The sequence below is a fragment of the Dendrobates tinctorius genome, unplaced genomic scaffold (assembly GCF_039654945.1).
Source record: "Dendrobates tinctorius isolate UK_male_01 unplaced genomic scaffold, ASM3965494v1 ptg000093l, whole genome shotgun sequence".
NCBI classification, from domain to species: Eukaryota; Metazoa; Chordata; class Amphibia; order Anura; family Dendrobatidae; genus Dendrobates; species Dendrobates tinctorius.
Window position 1 is genome coordinate 15,659,019 of NW_027361761.1, and position 15,125 is coordinate 15,674,143.

General features: G+C 41.1%; 1 protein-coding gene across 1 annotated transcript in view; it reads left to right on the forward strand.

The window, feature by feature from the left end:
• LOC141098574 (cytochrome P450 2K1-like) overlaps positions 1–14,735 on the forward strand; it is a 34,219-nt gene extending 19,484 nt beyond the window's left edge. Inside the window, exons 5-10 of the mRNA XM_073586480.1 lie at positions 15–175; positions 4,507–4,683; positions 8,552–8,693; positions 10,580–10,764; positions 13,392–13,533; positions 14,390–14,735. Of these exons, the coding sequence (XP_073442581.1) occupies positions 15–175; positions 4,507–4,683; positions 8,552–8,693; positions 10,580–10,764; positions 13,392–13,533; positions 14,390–14,568 (986 nt within the window). The 3' untranslated portion in view covers positions 14,569–14,735. The remainder of the gene's footprint in view (positions 1–14; positions 176–4,506; positions 4,684–8,551; positions 8,694–10,579; positions 10,765–13,391; positions 13,534–14,389) is intronic.
• The last annotated feature ends 390 nt before the right edge of the window (positions 14,736–15,125 follow it).

Here is a 15,125-nt window from a genome sequence, read left to right on the forward strand (position 1 = left end):
TCTTTGGCTTTTAGGAAAACCCTTTGATAACCAGTTCATCATGAACACTGCTGTAGCCAACATCATTGTGTCCATACTACTGGACCAAAGATTTGAGTATGATGATCCAACAGCACTGAAGCTCATAAGTTTAATTAATGAAAATATCACGATCATCGAAACTACAATGGTCAAGGTATGTGTCTCTCAACGAAAGGCTACATTTAGTATTTTAGAGCTTTTGCACCTCTCTGAAAAATGCCAGTACCTTTTTTTTTTCCATTTCACTCATATCACAAAGATCTACACACAGGGTCAGGCATGGCCATCAAAGTATCTAAGATTCCGCAAGTGAGCTCAGGCCAAGAAACAAAGATGAAGAAATCCCAATTTGGAGATGACGTTGAAGGCAATCACCACTAGGATCAATTTCTTACGGTTATCCATCATTACAGTGTTTTTTCTTTACATGGACTCCATTTCCCTGTCTTCCACTTCCTGCTCGCGAGGAGGCGGTGTGCCCCTGAAGATTGACAATTTGCGTCAGCAGCATGGATGATGATCCACTGGCTCAAACTTTGCACTCTCTAATTCTACCAGTATAAGCAGCTTTGACTGTAGATCATTGGAGAAGAGTAGGGGCACTGAGGATAGCCTGATACTGGGACACAATCAGCTTCAGGTCATTGTTTGGAAGCAATATATGAAAATGTTTGGAAGCACACGCTCCTAGGAAACCAGCCACTGCAGAGGATTTTGCAGACACTTTGAAATTTTAACCATTTACACACATGAGACAAACACCTTAACCCGAAAGATTACTAAAGAAAACAAGTTCTCTATAGTATACAGTGCCTACAAGTAGTATTCAACCCACTGCAGGTTTACACATTCGGAATTAACTTGGCATTGTGACATTTGGACTGTAGATCAGCCTGGAAGTGTGAAATGCACTGCAGCAAAAAAGAATGTTATTTCTTTGTTTATTTTTTTTTAAATTGTGAAGAGGGTCATTTATTATTCAACCCCTCAAACCACCAGAATTCTGTTTGGTTCCCTTAAAGTATTAAGAAGTATTTCAGGCACAAAGAACAATGAGCTTCACATGTTTGGATTAATTATCTCTTTTTCCAGCCTTTTCTGACTATTTAAGACCCTCCCCAAACTTGTGAACAGCACTCATATACATGGTCAACATGGGAAAGACAAAGGAGCATTCCAAGGCCATCAGAGACAAGATCGTGGAGGGTCACAAGGCTGGCAAGGGGTACAAAACCCTTTCCAAGTAGTTGGGCCTACCTGTCTCCACTGTTGGGAGCATCATCCGGAAGTGGAAGGCTTATGGAACTACTGTTAGCCTTCCACGGCCTGGACAGCCTTTGAAAGTTTCCTCCTGTGCCGAGGCCAGGCTTGTCCGAAGAGTCAAGGCTAACCCAAGGACAACAAGGAAGGAGCTCCGGGAAGATCTCATGGCAGTGGGGACATTGGTTTCAGTCAATACCATAAGTAACGTACTCCACCGCAATGGTCTCCGTTCCAGACAAGCCCGTAAGGTACCTTTACTTTCAAAGCGTCATGTCAAGGCTCGTCTACAGTTTGCTCATGATCACTTGGAGGACTCTGAGACAGACTGGTTCAAGGTTCTCTGGTCTGATGAGACCAAGATCGAGATCTTTGGTGCCAACCACACACGTGACGTTTGGAGACTGGATGGCACTGCATACGACCCCAAGAATACCATCCCTACAGTCAAGCATGGTGGTGGCAGCATCATGCTGTGGGGCTGTTTCTCAGCCAAGGGGCCTGGCCATCTGGTCCGCATCCATGGGAAGATGGATAGCATGGCCTACCTGGAGATTTTGGCCAAGAACCTCCGCTCCTCCATCAAGGATCTTAAGATGGGTCGTCATTTCATCTTCCAACAAGACAACGACCCAAAGCACACAGCCAAGAAAACCAAGGCCTGGTTCAAGAGGCAAAAAATCAAGGTGTTGGAGTGGCCTAGTCAGTCTCCTGACCTTAACCCAATTGAAAACTTGTGGAAGGAGCTCAAGATTAAAGTCCACATGAGACACCCAAAGAACCTAGATAACTTGGAGAAGATCTGCATGGAGGAGTGGGCCAAGATAACTCCAGAGACCTGTGCCGGCCTGATCAGGTCTTATAAAAGACGATTATTAGCTGTAATTGCAAACAAGGGTTATTCCACAAAATATTAAACCTAGGGGTTGAATAATAATTGACCCACACTTTTATGTTTAAAATTTATTAAAATTTAACTGAGCAACATAACTTTTTGGTTTGTAAGATTTATGCATCTGTTAATAAATCCTGCTCTTGTGTGAAGTTTGAAGGCTCTAACTTATTTGCATCTTATCAAACCTGCTAAATCTGCAGGGGGTTGAATACTACTTGTAGGCACTGTATATACTAAAAAAGCAAAAATTGCGATAAGTAATCAACTGTGCAAAAAAGCAAGCTGCACTCCTATGCAGCAGTAGCAAGACAAGATTCAAGGCTCAGAACAGTCTGAGCCTAAAGCCCCCATCACACACAGCGAGATCGCTGATTCTGTGACGCCACAGCGATCTCGCCAGTGACATCGCTGTGTGTGACACACATCAGCGACCGCCCCCCCCCGTCGGGTATCGCTGATCGCGCTCGAACGTCTTGGGCCGTTTTTTGATCATTGGTCTCCTGCTGGCCAGTGCGCATTGCTGCGTGTGACAGTGAGAGACCAACGAACAGCAACGCTGTTTCCAAGGTAAACAGCAGGTATCTAAGAGAAACCCTCTGTTTACCTTGGATTCCAGCTTGGTTGCTGGTCCTGATCGCTGGTGAGTCTGTCTATTTGACTGCTCACCAGCAATCAGCTATGTCCCAGCAATCCCATCCACATCGAATCGTTGGTGGGATCGCTGGGACATTGAAGAGTGTAACGGGGCATTAATAGATTCAACGCAAGACAGACCCAGTTCTTAGAGGGCCTGGAGGGGGAGGATCAAGGCCATCTGAGTAAAGACGGTGTCACTTAACTTTATTTTTCATACATGAAAATTGTCTGTGCTTCCATTAAGTGTGCTGGACCCATTTACCGTATCTTTGTGCTTCAGTATTTGCAACCCATTTTGTATAGGGATCACAATGCCCAGAATGATCAGGGGGTCTCCTGACTTATGAAGCAGAGAATTCAGGTTAGGAGATCCACGGTCATTCCAGGCAGTTTGGTCCATGTAAAGACAATAAAATGTGCTCGAGTGATCCAGCCTTATAACTGCAGAGTGGCTATATACCAATGGATAAGGGGGCCTTTTAGCATTTTGACCAATCCCTGTATAATTTTTGTCAACGCATAATTTACAATAGAAGAACGTTGACTCGAAAACAGTGGATTTACTGACCTCAGCCAACATTATTTTTTTAGGACACAAAAAGCCCCCAATTTCCCCAAAAATTGGCCATTCCTGACCACTATAAATGCAATGTACTCATTCACAGATATTCTTCTCTCCTTAATTTATATGTTTGGCAATAACGATGGCTAAGACTATAGAGGAAGAATATAAATTATGAAGATTTTCCCAAAATGTAATAGGCTGCGCTGGATGATCTGACAGCTCGTGATAGTCTACATTTTATTATGTGTCATGTTGTATTATTCTTAGGCTGAGTGCAGACGTACTTTTTTGCCCTGCGGATTTTTCCGCGCAGAATTGAAGAAATCCGAAGGTCAAATGACCTGCATTTTTCCTGCGTATTTCTTCCATTTTTCTTGCGGTTTTTGTGCGGTTTTTGTGCGGTTTTCCACTGCAGTTTTCCCCCTGCGGATTTGAAGAATGGGGAGGTGGAAAACCGCACAAAAGAAGTGACATGCTGCGGATTTTGACCAGCAGGAAAACCATGCGGAAAAATCTGCAGTGTCTGCACAGCGGTTTTTTTTTCATTGATTTAAATGCTACTGTACATCACAATGCGGATATGCAACGTTTCTGCGCGGTAAAATCCACTGCGGATCCGCTGGATATCTGCATCGTGTGCACACAGCCTTACTCTATAGCTAGGCTTCAAGTGTAGAGCACTTTAGAGACCATTTCTAGGCTGCCACTATGAACCAGTACTTACACGTAGATATATCATCAAATAGCTTGAACTCGACTGCGGGAGGCACATATGAAGATATGAAGATTCTAGAAGAAGCTTTACTTTTCCATCTCAATTTTTGTAGTTATGTACACATACAATAGTTAAAAAGAGTTTTATGAACCAAAGCTGCAAACACATGGGCTTCTAAGATGACTGACAAACAGTGATTGAGGAAAAAGAATGAGGAAGAAGGAGGAGTTACTGACATCAGTGCTACATCAGAGCTACAGGGAGAGAGGAAGGACAAACTTCTAAGGCAAACTTTGTTGTATAGCAATTAACAACACAATGATAATACAGTACCATCTGTATGATTCCCAAATCATTGGACATGACATGTAATCTATTAGGTAAAACTGACAGTTGTGATCTTTTTACATTAAGCTTTTTAACAGTTATCCTACTCTGATCAGCTGGCTGCCCGGGAGCCATCGACGACTAGGTGAAAATTTCAGAGAAATGAAAAAGTTTATCACAGAGACATTTACCAAGCAGGAAAGAGAGTTTGACGTGAACAATCAGAGGAGCTTCATCGACGCTTTCCTGGCAAAGAAACAAGAGGTAAAGAATGCAGAATGGTATTAAAAGGTCATATTGATCTGAAATTATTTTAAAAACTACAGTATAACTTGTATTGGTGTTCTTTACAGTGACTTTCTACATGAATATCTGCACACAGTGCCCTTCTTTTTCACGCAGCAATTTGATGATTTTAGCTTACTATTATCCTTGGATTTGCGCCAACTCTCTAAGCTTGGTGCTGCTTTCCTTAACTGATTTATTTTGCCTGTCTATGTATCTATCGCAAGAAATTTCATTTTATTGAAAACTTTGACTCAAATTACAACTACTAATCATTTACGGAACTAAACGAAATTGAATTGAATGGCCATCCAAACAGTCATGTGATTTATTTTTCCAATTTATTGGATATATACAAAAAATTGGGAGAGAAATGTGCACAATACACTGCAAAATATAGTTCATATTGTGGCCCGGACTATAGTAGTGTCATTTGTATCGTGCCTTAGAGGATAGCACATTCATTTTTTAAAATCACCTCTCCAGTAGGTTTTTTGGAGCTACTATTTTAAGGTTCCTGACCCTGGTCTTATACTTACCTCTCCACTGACTTCACCTTTGATCGGCACTACACCAGTCCCGCAGCGCAATCTTGTTACCACAATTTCTGACTGGATGGAAGTGAAAAGTAGTGATGAGTGAGCACTAAAATGCTCAAGTGCTCAGTACTCTGATTGAGTAGGTCAGATGTTTGGAGGGGCTTGACTCATTGAACGTCAATGATAAACTCCATTGTTATTCTGGAAGACCCTAATAGGTGGGCTGGGGAGGCAGGAAATTCACTGAAATGAGCCTCATACACGTTCTGTAAAAATTCTTACGTAATGGGACTCCTATACTCATAAAGCCTGTGCACAAGTGCAAGGGCTGCCAAAAAATTAGAAGAAGTGACTGCAATACATCATGAAAGACACCTAGAGGAGAGCCTCAGAAAACATTTTTTTCCCATTTTTAAGGACTGGGACTCCTAGAAAATTTCCACCAATTTTCACTGTAGGCACCATACTTTTTTTTAAAATTAATTTCTCTAAATGCATAGAGCTTACAGTGAAATAAGTTGGTGGCAGAGTCCTTATGTGGGGCTGCATGAGTGCTGCTGGTGTTGAGGAGCTAGATGTCATGGACGGCATCATGGAATCACATATACTGCTCTATAATGAAAGAGAAGATGTCACCATCACTCCATGCCCTTGGTAAATGTGCACTTTTCTAACATGACAATTATCCAAAACTGGCATCTGTATAATTTCTGAAAGAAGAAAAGGGTGAACGTGCCCAAGTATGTCTCCTGATCTGAAGCCAATTAAAGCACCTATGTGAATGCTGAAGAGACTAGTTGAGCATCACTCTCCATTCAGCACCCAGGTTCTAAAATAGTTTGTTATTGAAGAATGGAAAAGAATTGATGTCACCAACTTGTTCATTCCATGCCTAGAAGACTTGGTGCTGTCCTTAAAAATTATGGAGGTTAAACAAAATACTAGAAGTAAAGCCGGGGTCAGACTTGCGAGAAACTCGCACGAGTCTCGCATCTTAATACCCGGCACTGCCGCCGGCACTCGGGTCCGGAGTGTGCGGCTGCATGTATTTCTACGCAACTGGGCGCTACGGTCCCGAGTGCCGGCGGCAGTGCCGGGTATTAAGATGCGAGACTCGTGCGACTTTCTCACAGGTCTAACCTCGGCGTAATAGTATTTGATGTGGGGTGTACTCAGTTTTGCATCAACTGATTTGAATTAAATTGAAGATTTAGTAATTGAAGTTCAATTATTAACCTTACTTTCTTTTTATGATTTTAAAAATGTTCTGTGAATCTCAATCTTGTTAAAATGTTTTAAAATGCACGTACATTCAGTGAGATAATGATTGAAATCTTACTTTCCAAGGAGGTGTATTCAGTTATGCTGAGCACTATATATACAGTGGCTTGTGAATGTATTAAGCTCCTTGGCCTTTATTGTGTTTTGCTTCCATAATACCTGGAATTTCACTTGTTTTTTCGAGGGTTTGCATCAGTTCATGTAAAGAACATGCCTACAATTGTGAACATTTGATTTTCTTTTATTGTGGCAAAGTAAATGAAAGCTTCAATGTGCATAACTTTTCACCCCTCTAAAGTCAATTGTTTGTAAAGCCTCCTTTTGCTGCAATTTCAGTGGCATGTCACTTTGGATAAGTCTCCATGAGCTTTCCACATCCTGTCACTGACATTTTTGCTCATTCCTCAAGGCAAATCTGCTCCAGCTCCTTCAAGTTAGTTGGATTCCTCTGGTGAACAGCAATTATTAAGCCTGACCACAGGTTCTCAAATTGGATTAAGGTCTGCACTTTGACTAGGTCACATCAAAACATTTACATGTTTCCCCTTGATCCACATGAGTATTGCTTTAGAATTATGCTTTGGGTCATTGTCATGTTGGAAGGTGAACCTCCATCCCAGTCTCAAACCATTTTCTTCTTCTCTGCTGCTACCATCATATTTCACTGTCGGGATGGTATTCTTCGATAGGTGAGCTGTGTTCTTTTGGTGTCAGACATAGCATTTACCTTGGTGACCATAAAGTTCAATTTTGGTCTCATCTGACAACAGCACCTTCCATAAATTTGGGGAGTGTCCTATCGTCTTTTTGCAACCTCAAAACAAGCCTTACAATTTTTTCATGTAAGTAAAAGACTTTTTCTGTTTACTCTTCCATTAAAAGCTTATTGTGGTTTTATGGACAGAAACAACAGTCTCTAATTGTGAACTCTGCAGCTCCTTCAGGGTTAACTTTGGTCTCTGTGTTGCCTCTCTGATTAATACCCTCCTTGCCCGGGCTCAGAGTTTTGGTGGGCGACCCTCTCGGCAGATTTGTTGTGGTACCATGTCCATTCCATTTGATGATAATGGATTTGATGGTGCTTTGGGGAATCATCAGAAATTGACATTTCTTTCATAACTCTGCTCTGACTTCTACTTCTCAACAACTTTGCCATTACTTGTTTGGAGATCTCCTTGGTCTTCATGGTGCTGTTTGGAGATCCACTTGGTCTTCATGGTGTTGTTTGATTAGTTGTTCCTCTTGGTTAATAATGTTGTAGCCTCTGTGGCCTTTCAGAAAAGGTAAAGTGTATATAATGACAGACCATGTGACACTTTTTCACACGGGTGGACTTCCTTTCACTAAGGATGTGACTTATGAAGGATATTGCTTGTCCCAAACATTTTTAGGGGCTAAATCGCAAAATGGGTGAATACATATGCACATGCTAATTTTCAGTTATTTGATCTAACAACTTAATTCATGCCTAAATTTTCTCACTTTACCAACTTAGACTATTTAGTGCTGATGCATCACACATAAATCGGATTAGAAAAATGTTTAAATACAGGCTGTAATGTGAATAAATAGGTAAAAAGCCAAAGGGGTGACTACAATAGCAAGACACTGCATAGTCTGCTGCCTTTAGGATAATTATAGACCTTTGGACAATAGCTAAGGTGGAGGAGTAGATAAACATATTTAAAGGAGAAAAAGACATTTTAGATGTTGGCTAACTGTTTTTCTAGAGAGTATGTAAGTGTGCAATGATGGAATAGAATGGTAGAGTTGGAAGGGACCCCCTGCTCAAAGCAGGATTCGCTAAATCATTCCAGACAGATGTCTGTCCAGCCTGTGTTTGAAGACTTCTATTGAAGGAGAACTCACCACCTCTCGTGGCAGCCTGTTCCACTCATTGATCACTCTAACTGTCAAAATGTAGTGCTTCAGTTTTTAGTTTAATTATAAAAATTATCTACAATTTTATATAATTGCCTGTATAACATTTTACTAACCACAAGCATTTATTTTTTAATAAAATTTAGGGAAAACCTGAATCTACGTTATACTATAATGACGAAAATCTGAGCACTCTGGTGGCTGACCTGTTTGCTGCTGGTATGGAGACGACTTCAACCACTCTGCGATGGGGATTACTATTAATGATGAAATATCCTGAAGTCCAAAGTAAGACATTAATTTCACATCATTAAAAATTAAATGATTTTAGAGTGCCCAAGTTTAATAAGTAAAGGCAGTGTGGCATACAAAATCTTAGAAAATGTGTGTTAGGCATCGGGATTCTCCAACTGTGCGGGATAGATCCCAAGCAATGTCTGGTACTGAGGTCTTCCGATAAGGTCCGGCCACTGCGATTGCTGCTCAGCAAAAACGTCAGTCCTAGCGTCTTGCTCAGGCCTGTTGTATACGTTTGGTTGCTGCTGTCACTCCAGCCAAGTGTATGGTAACCAGTGATATGCAGGTGCTGCCTTGTACTCTGGTGTCTAAGTCCAGAGATCACCTTACTGAGCATTTCTGTGATGTGGCATCTTCTCATTGGAGGTCGGACGTTAGCTGCTCTGGTGATGTGGCAGCTCTAGATTGGCCTGCGTGCGATGTCTCGGCCAACTGGGCATGAGTGTTTTGAGTATAGAAGGCCCTCAGCAGCGCATGCAGACGCGCTAGTGTCATTTAAGTTTGGTGTGTGTAAGTGGTTACTCTACCACTCTGGCTGCACATCTGGATGTGTCTGTCTATGCTCAGAGACTGTACACATTGGCAGGTAGGTTGCACACTTATGTGGTTTTGTGCTCATGGCTCCACACCTGAGTCTCTAGTCTGCTACATGCTTGGGGTACCGGTTAGGTACAGGTTCAGTAGAATCAGAACAGGGGCAACTTGCTGCTTGGCTTAGCATCTGCTTCATTCATGTGTGCGGTTAGCACAGTTTAGTTGCAGAGCAAGCCCAATCCACGTGCTAACTACCCCTGTAACTTTAACAGGGTATAGTACCTAGCATACTTAGTGCAGTACCTCTCTGTGAAGTAACTGAGTTTGGTATTCAGTGTTCACCTCACTCTGTGTGCCGTTAACACAGCTGCGCTCTGCAAACGACTTTCGACTAACCTCTGCACTAATCCGTACCTCCCACTCCCGACTCCAAGACTTCTCCCGCGCTGCGCCAATCCTCTGGAATGCTCTACCCCAAGAAATCAGGACTATCCACTATTTGCATAGTTTCAGGCGCTCCCTCAAAAAACATTTGTTCAGAGCGGCCTATCACGTGCACTAATCAAAGTCATTCTATGTGTAAGTGTGCGTGTGTAGCCCATTCACTATCTCCATCCATCCCTCACTCCCTCAAGATGGCTGGACCATCATTGTAAATACACCATTGTAAATACACACCTGCACTTTGTATCTCCCCGACCTCATTGTAGATTGTAAGCTCTCACCAGCAGGGTCATCTTATTTTGCTTTAATTATTACATTGTTAACGTTGTTACTTATGACTTGTGTTTTGAAACTGTTAAGCTGTAAAGTGCTGCGGAATATGTTGGCGCTATATAAATAAAGATTATTATTATTATGTGTAAGGTGATTGCTCGCTGTTTTTTTTCCGTCATTGTTCACACTAGCAGCAGGTTACATCTCTGCAGAGTGGACCTCGGGTTGCGATTGCACTTTATTTTATATTTTATTTAGTGCAATCCCCCAACCCTAACAATGTGAGTGTCTTATCTGCTAGTGTAATTATATACAATATTACATACAATATGGAATAAAGTTAAAGCTTTTTTTTTATATGTGTGCAATTAGTCTAAACTTTAGTATTATGTAAGTAATCAATTATTCTCCCTCTAAGTATTTAATTTGTGGTACCACAATGGGCAGTACGGCTACCCCAGAATCGCGTAAATGATATGCAGTATCTGAATTCTTCAAACAATTATTTTTAATGAAGTGGTTACAAGTTTTTCATTCACAATGATCATAATGTCTTCTTTAATTGTATAGAGACTGTAACTAAATTATCTGCATTTAAAATGACACATCTTTTTTTTACTCAACAGAAAAAGTTCAAGATGAGATTAAAAGTGTAATCGGATCTGCTCAACCCAAAACAGATCATAGGAAACAAATGCCATACACAGATGCTGTGATACACGAAATTCAAAGATTTGGCGACATTGTACCTGTAAACCTTCCACATACAACAATTAGAGACATGACCTTCAGAGGTTATTTTATTCCAAAGGTGATTTTTAAATACAATATATTCTCATATAACATGCCCTTTTGTGCTCAGTAATAGGTGAGCTGGTCATTTTTGGTGCAAAGACCTCTGGTGTTGATAATTTGATGACATGATCACACTTTGTGCTAATTAGTGAAAGTTTAAAGGCATTTTTTGGGGATTTTTTAAGGCTATGTGCCCACGTAGCGTTTTAATCCGGACACTGAAAACCAGAAATCGCACGTTTTTTTCCACGTGATTTTACCGCGATTATGTTCGCGATTTTGCCGCGATTTTCCTTTGCGATATTCAAGCACTTTCCAAGCGATTTGAAGCATCGCTTGGAAAGTGATTGACAGGTTGGTCACACTCCTCAAACATAGTGTTTGACAAGTGTGACCAGCTTTTTACTATTGAGGCCGCCTATACGGCCTCAATAGTAAAAGATAGAATGTAAAAAATAATAAAAAAATAAAAAATCGGGGTATATTTACCTTCCGATGTCCGTTCCTAGGGATGCTTTGCGAGACCAGTGATGACGTTGGTCTCGCGTTGCTATAGCAATCTCGCGAGACCACTAGAGTCACGCGAGACTACGTCATCACAGGACCTTGCCGCAAGGCATTACTGGGAACGCTGAGGCCGAGAATGCAGCGCGGGACGTCGGAAGGTAAATATACACCGATTTTTTATTTTTTATTCTTTTTTTTTACAGGGGTATGGTACCCAGGGCCTGGAGGACAGTCTCCTCTCCTCCACACCGTGGGTACCATCCGCACATGAGACGCTTAACTTCGCGCATGGTGGGCATAGCCACATGCGGGAAGTAAGCGGTTCCCATGCATTCCTATGGGTGCGGAATCGCGGCAATTCTTTGCGATTCTGCAAAAAAGAATGAGCATGCTGCAAATTTTTCCGCGATGCGATTCCATCGCGGAAAAAAGCGCAGCATTAGCACAGCATGTGCGGAATGCCATAGGAATGCATGGGGGGGGCGTTCTGTACACGATTTTTAAATGTTTTCGCAGCGTTTTCACACCGAAAATCGAGGCAAAAATGCTTAAAAATCGCATCGTGGGCACACAGCCTAAATTGTGGCAACAAATGCAGAATGTTTATTTTGAAATTTTGCCTACTATTATCTTAATTTTTAAAGCATCAAGAAAAAAAATTAAAAAGGAATCAACAAACAAATGCTGCTCAATGTAGTAGATCAAATAATGTTCCTATATGATTTTTATATCAGTTTTATATCAAGGTCTTTTGACTTTGCTTGAAGTCACTGAATGATAAAATGCATGAAAAAAATGATATAAGTAACAATCTGTCCTGGTCTAATGATGGAAACATAGGTATGTCTTCTTAAAGTGCAGTTATCAGAGCTGTGTCTTGAATCACACTATCTACCCATGTATCCTTCACAAGAGCAGCACAGAATGAAGATTCTAACTGAGAAGCATGCAATAAACACTATTATTTGTACACTTTAAAATTATATTACATTTTACAACAAGTTTTTGTATAGTTCAGGAATAGTGATGAGCGAGTATACTCCTTGCTTTGATTTTCCCGAGCATGCTCGGGTGGTCTCCGAGTATTTTGTCGTGCTCGGAGATTTAAGCCCCCCATCACACACAGCGATATCGCTGCTGAGTCACAAGTTTTGTGACGCAACAGCGACCTCAGCAGCGATCTCGCTACGTTTGACAGGTAGCAGCGACCAGGCCCCTGCTGTGAGATCGCCGGTCGTGTCGGAATGGCCTGGACATTTTTTTGATCGTTGAGATCCCTCTGGGTAGCATGCATCAGTATGTTTGACACCTTTTACAACGACCTCGTCAGAGACTCAGAAGCGAGGCACATGGCGTGACATCGTTACAAAGGTCACTACGGGTCACCGGATCGTTGCTGCGCCGTTGGGAAGATCTGACTGTTTGACATCACACCAGCGACCACATAGTGATGCAGCAACGATCCCTACCAGGTCGTATCGTTGTCGGGATCGCTGTAGCGTCGCTATGTGTGACGGGGGCTTTAGATTTCGTCGTCTCAGCTGCATGATTTGCAACTTATAGACAGGCTGAATACATGTGGGAATTCCCTAACACACAGGCATTCCTCACATGTATTCAGCCTTTCTGCAAGACGCAAATCATGCAGCTGAGACGACGAAATCTAAATCTCCGAGCACGACAAAATACTCGGAGGACACCCGAGCATGCTCGGGAAAACCAGAGCAAAGAGTATACTCACTCCGCACTATTCAAGAAGCTATGATCCAATTTGGGCATTCTAGCACTGTGATGATTTCATAGCTATCATTGTTTTTCTTCACTAGTGATGAGTGAACCTACTCGTTGCTTGGGTTTTCCCGAGCATGCTCAGGTGGTCCCCGAGTATTTTGGCATGCTCAGATATTTATTTTTTGTTGCCGCAGCTGCATGATTTGCGGCTGCTAGACAGACTGAATACATAGACAACCTAGCAGCCAGTGTTCAATTTCTGTGTAGTCCCACAATTGGTAAAATAAAGCATTACATGGTTCCTATTGAAATAAATGAACCATTTATGTAATAAACTTATGTAAGAGACACATTTTATTACTACTCTATGTTATGAATTGTGTTATATTAGCATTTTTATTTCAGGGCACAGTTGTTATCCCATTGCTGCACTCTGTGCTTAAAGATGGAACTTGCTTTGAAAAGCCAGAAAAGTTTTATCCAGAACACTTTCTTGATTCACAAGGAAATTTTAAGAAGAATGAAGCCTTCATACCATTTTCACTAGGTAAGATGGATGGACAGCCATTCCTGTTTAACCAATGGAGCAGAAAATGTCTTGTAAATATAATAGATGAAATTTTAATTTCTGTTTACTATAATCTAAAGTATCTGTTCTTTCTTAAACTGCAGTATTAATGTATTGCAATTGATATGCGACTTCCAGTGTCAGGATATACTGATCCATGTACATTGCCAGAATGGATGCTATTTACGTTAATATTGCATTTTCCATACTGTGAGAAATACGAGGACCCACCTACATATTGTCATTTACAAGTATTTATTTTCACAACATTTATAAGTACTGCAATACATTTTCTTTATTACGTGACATAAGGAATTACTGGCCCCATTAAGTTGCATTTACATGGAAACATTTTCTCCCAGAGCGAGCATTGATTGGTGCTGGTTTAAGGCTTTTTTTATATTGACCAATATAAACTCTTGTCTTCAGGTTTTTGCTATGTAATCTGAGAGCAACATGTTACAGGGGGCAGAAGCCCTGATTCCAGCAACGTGTAACTTACTGCTCTGCATGCTGTCATTTTGATGCTTCATTGTTTTCTGTGCTGCAGATCTCACACTGCTCAGAATGCTTAGCCCTGTATAACTTATCAATTACATATCAAAAATTTACTGACCAATTCCCTTTAATATCAGCATAAACAATCTAATTAGCAGAAAAATGAACAGATCCGTAGTATGTTTGGATAAGTCAACGATCAGCTTATTATTGACCCATATAAATGGACCTCTAGTTACCATAGTCCTTTGTGAACCTATTACCTCTTTTACCCCAAATACCCAATTCTATGTTACTTGTACTTTGGCCATTATATTGTATTTTCTATTTTATCCAGGTAAAAGAAGTTGTGCAGGTGAGAACTTGGCAAAAACGGAGCTTTTCTTGTTCTTTACAACTTTGCTGCAGAACTTCAGATTCCAAGCCCCACCAGGCGCAGGGCTCAACCTCAGTCCAGCTGCGGGGTTCACTAATGCTCCAATACCCTATGAAATATGTGCGATTCCTCGCAGATAACAGTTATTTAAATTCCGTTTCATGGTTGTATTTTTTTTATAGATCGCATTATTTTTGACTTATTTTAATACACATAGACAATTATGTCATAATAGTGTACATGTTGTGAAATATTAATTTATGATACTTTAGGATATTACAATTAATAAAAACAATTTGTCTTTTAATTTTATAGTGGTTATTGAATGCTGCTTTTAATTAGAGATGAGCGAACCTTTAAAGGTTCGGTTTGATTGGCGGAACGATTAGATGTTCGCCGAACATGCTTGACGAACGTACCCAAATGCCATTAGATTCAATGGGAGGCCAAACCAAAACGTATACACAGCACCTCAAGGGGTGACAAAAAGCTTCTCAAACAGTTAAAATTAGGAGCAGACACCAAGAAAACTGCATCAATTGACCCACAGTAGAAATTTTTAAATGGCACAGAAACAGTCATCCGTGGCCCATGTATCAGGGTCTGTCCCAGCATTTACAGATTGAAATTGAAGCTTCAATGAGGACCTGGTGAGTAAGGGAGAAGTGTAAGCCTTCTTAGCTGGGAGACCTGATAC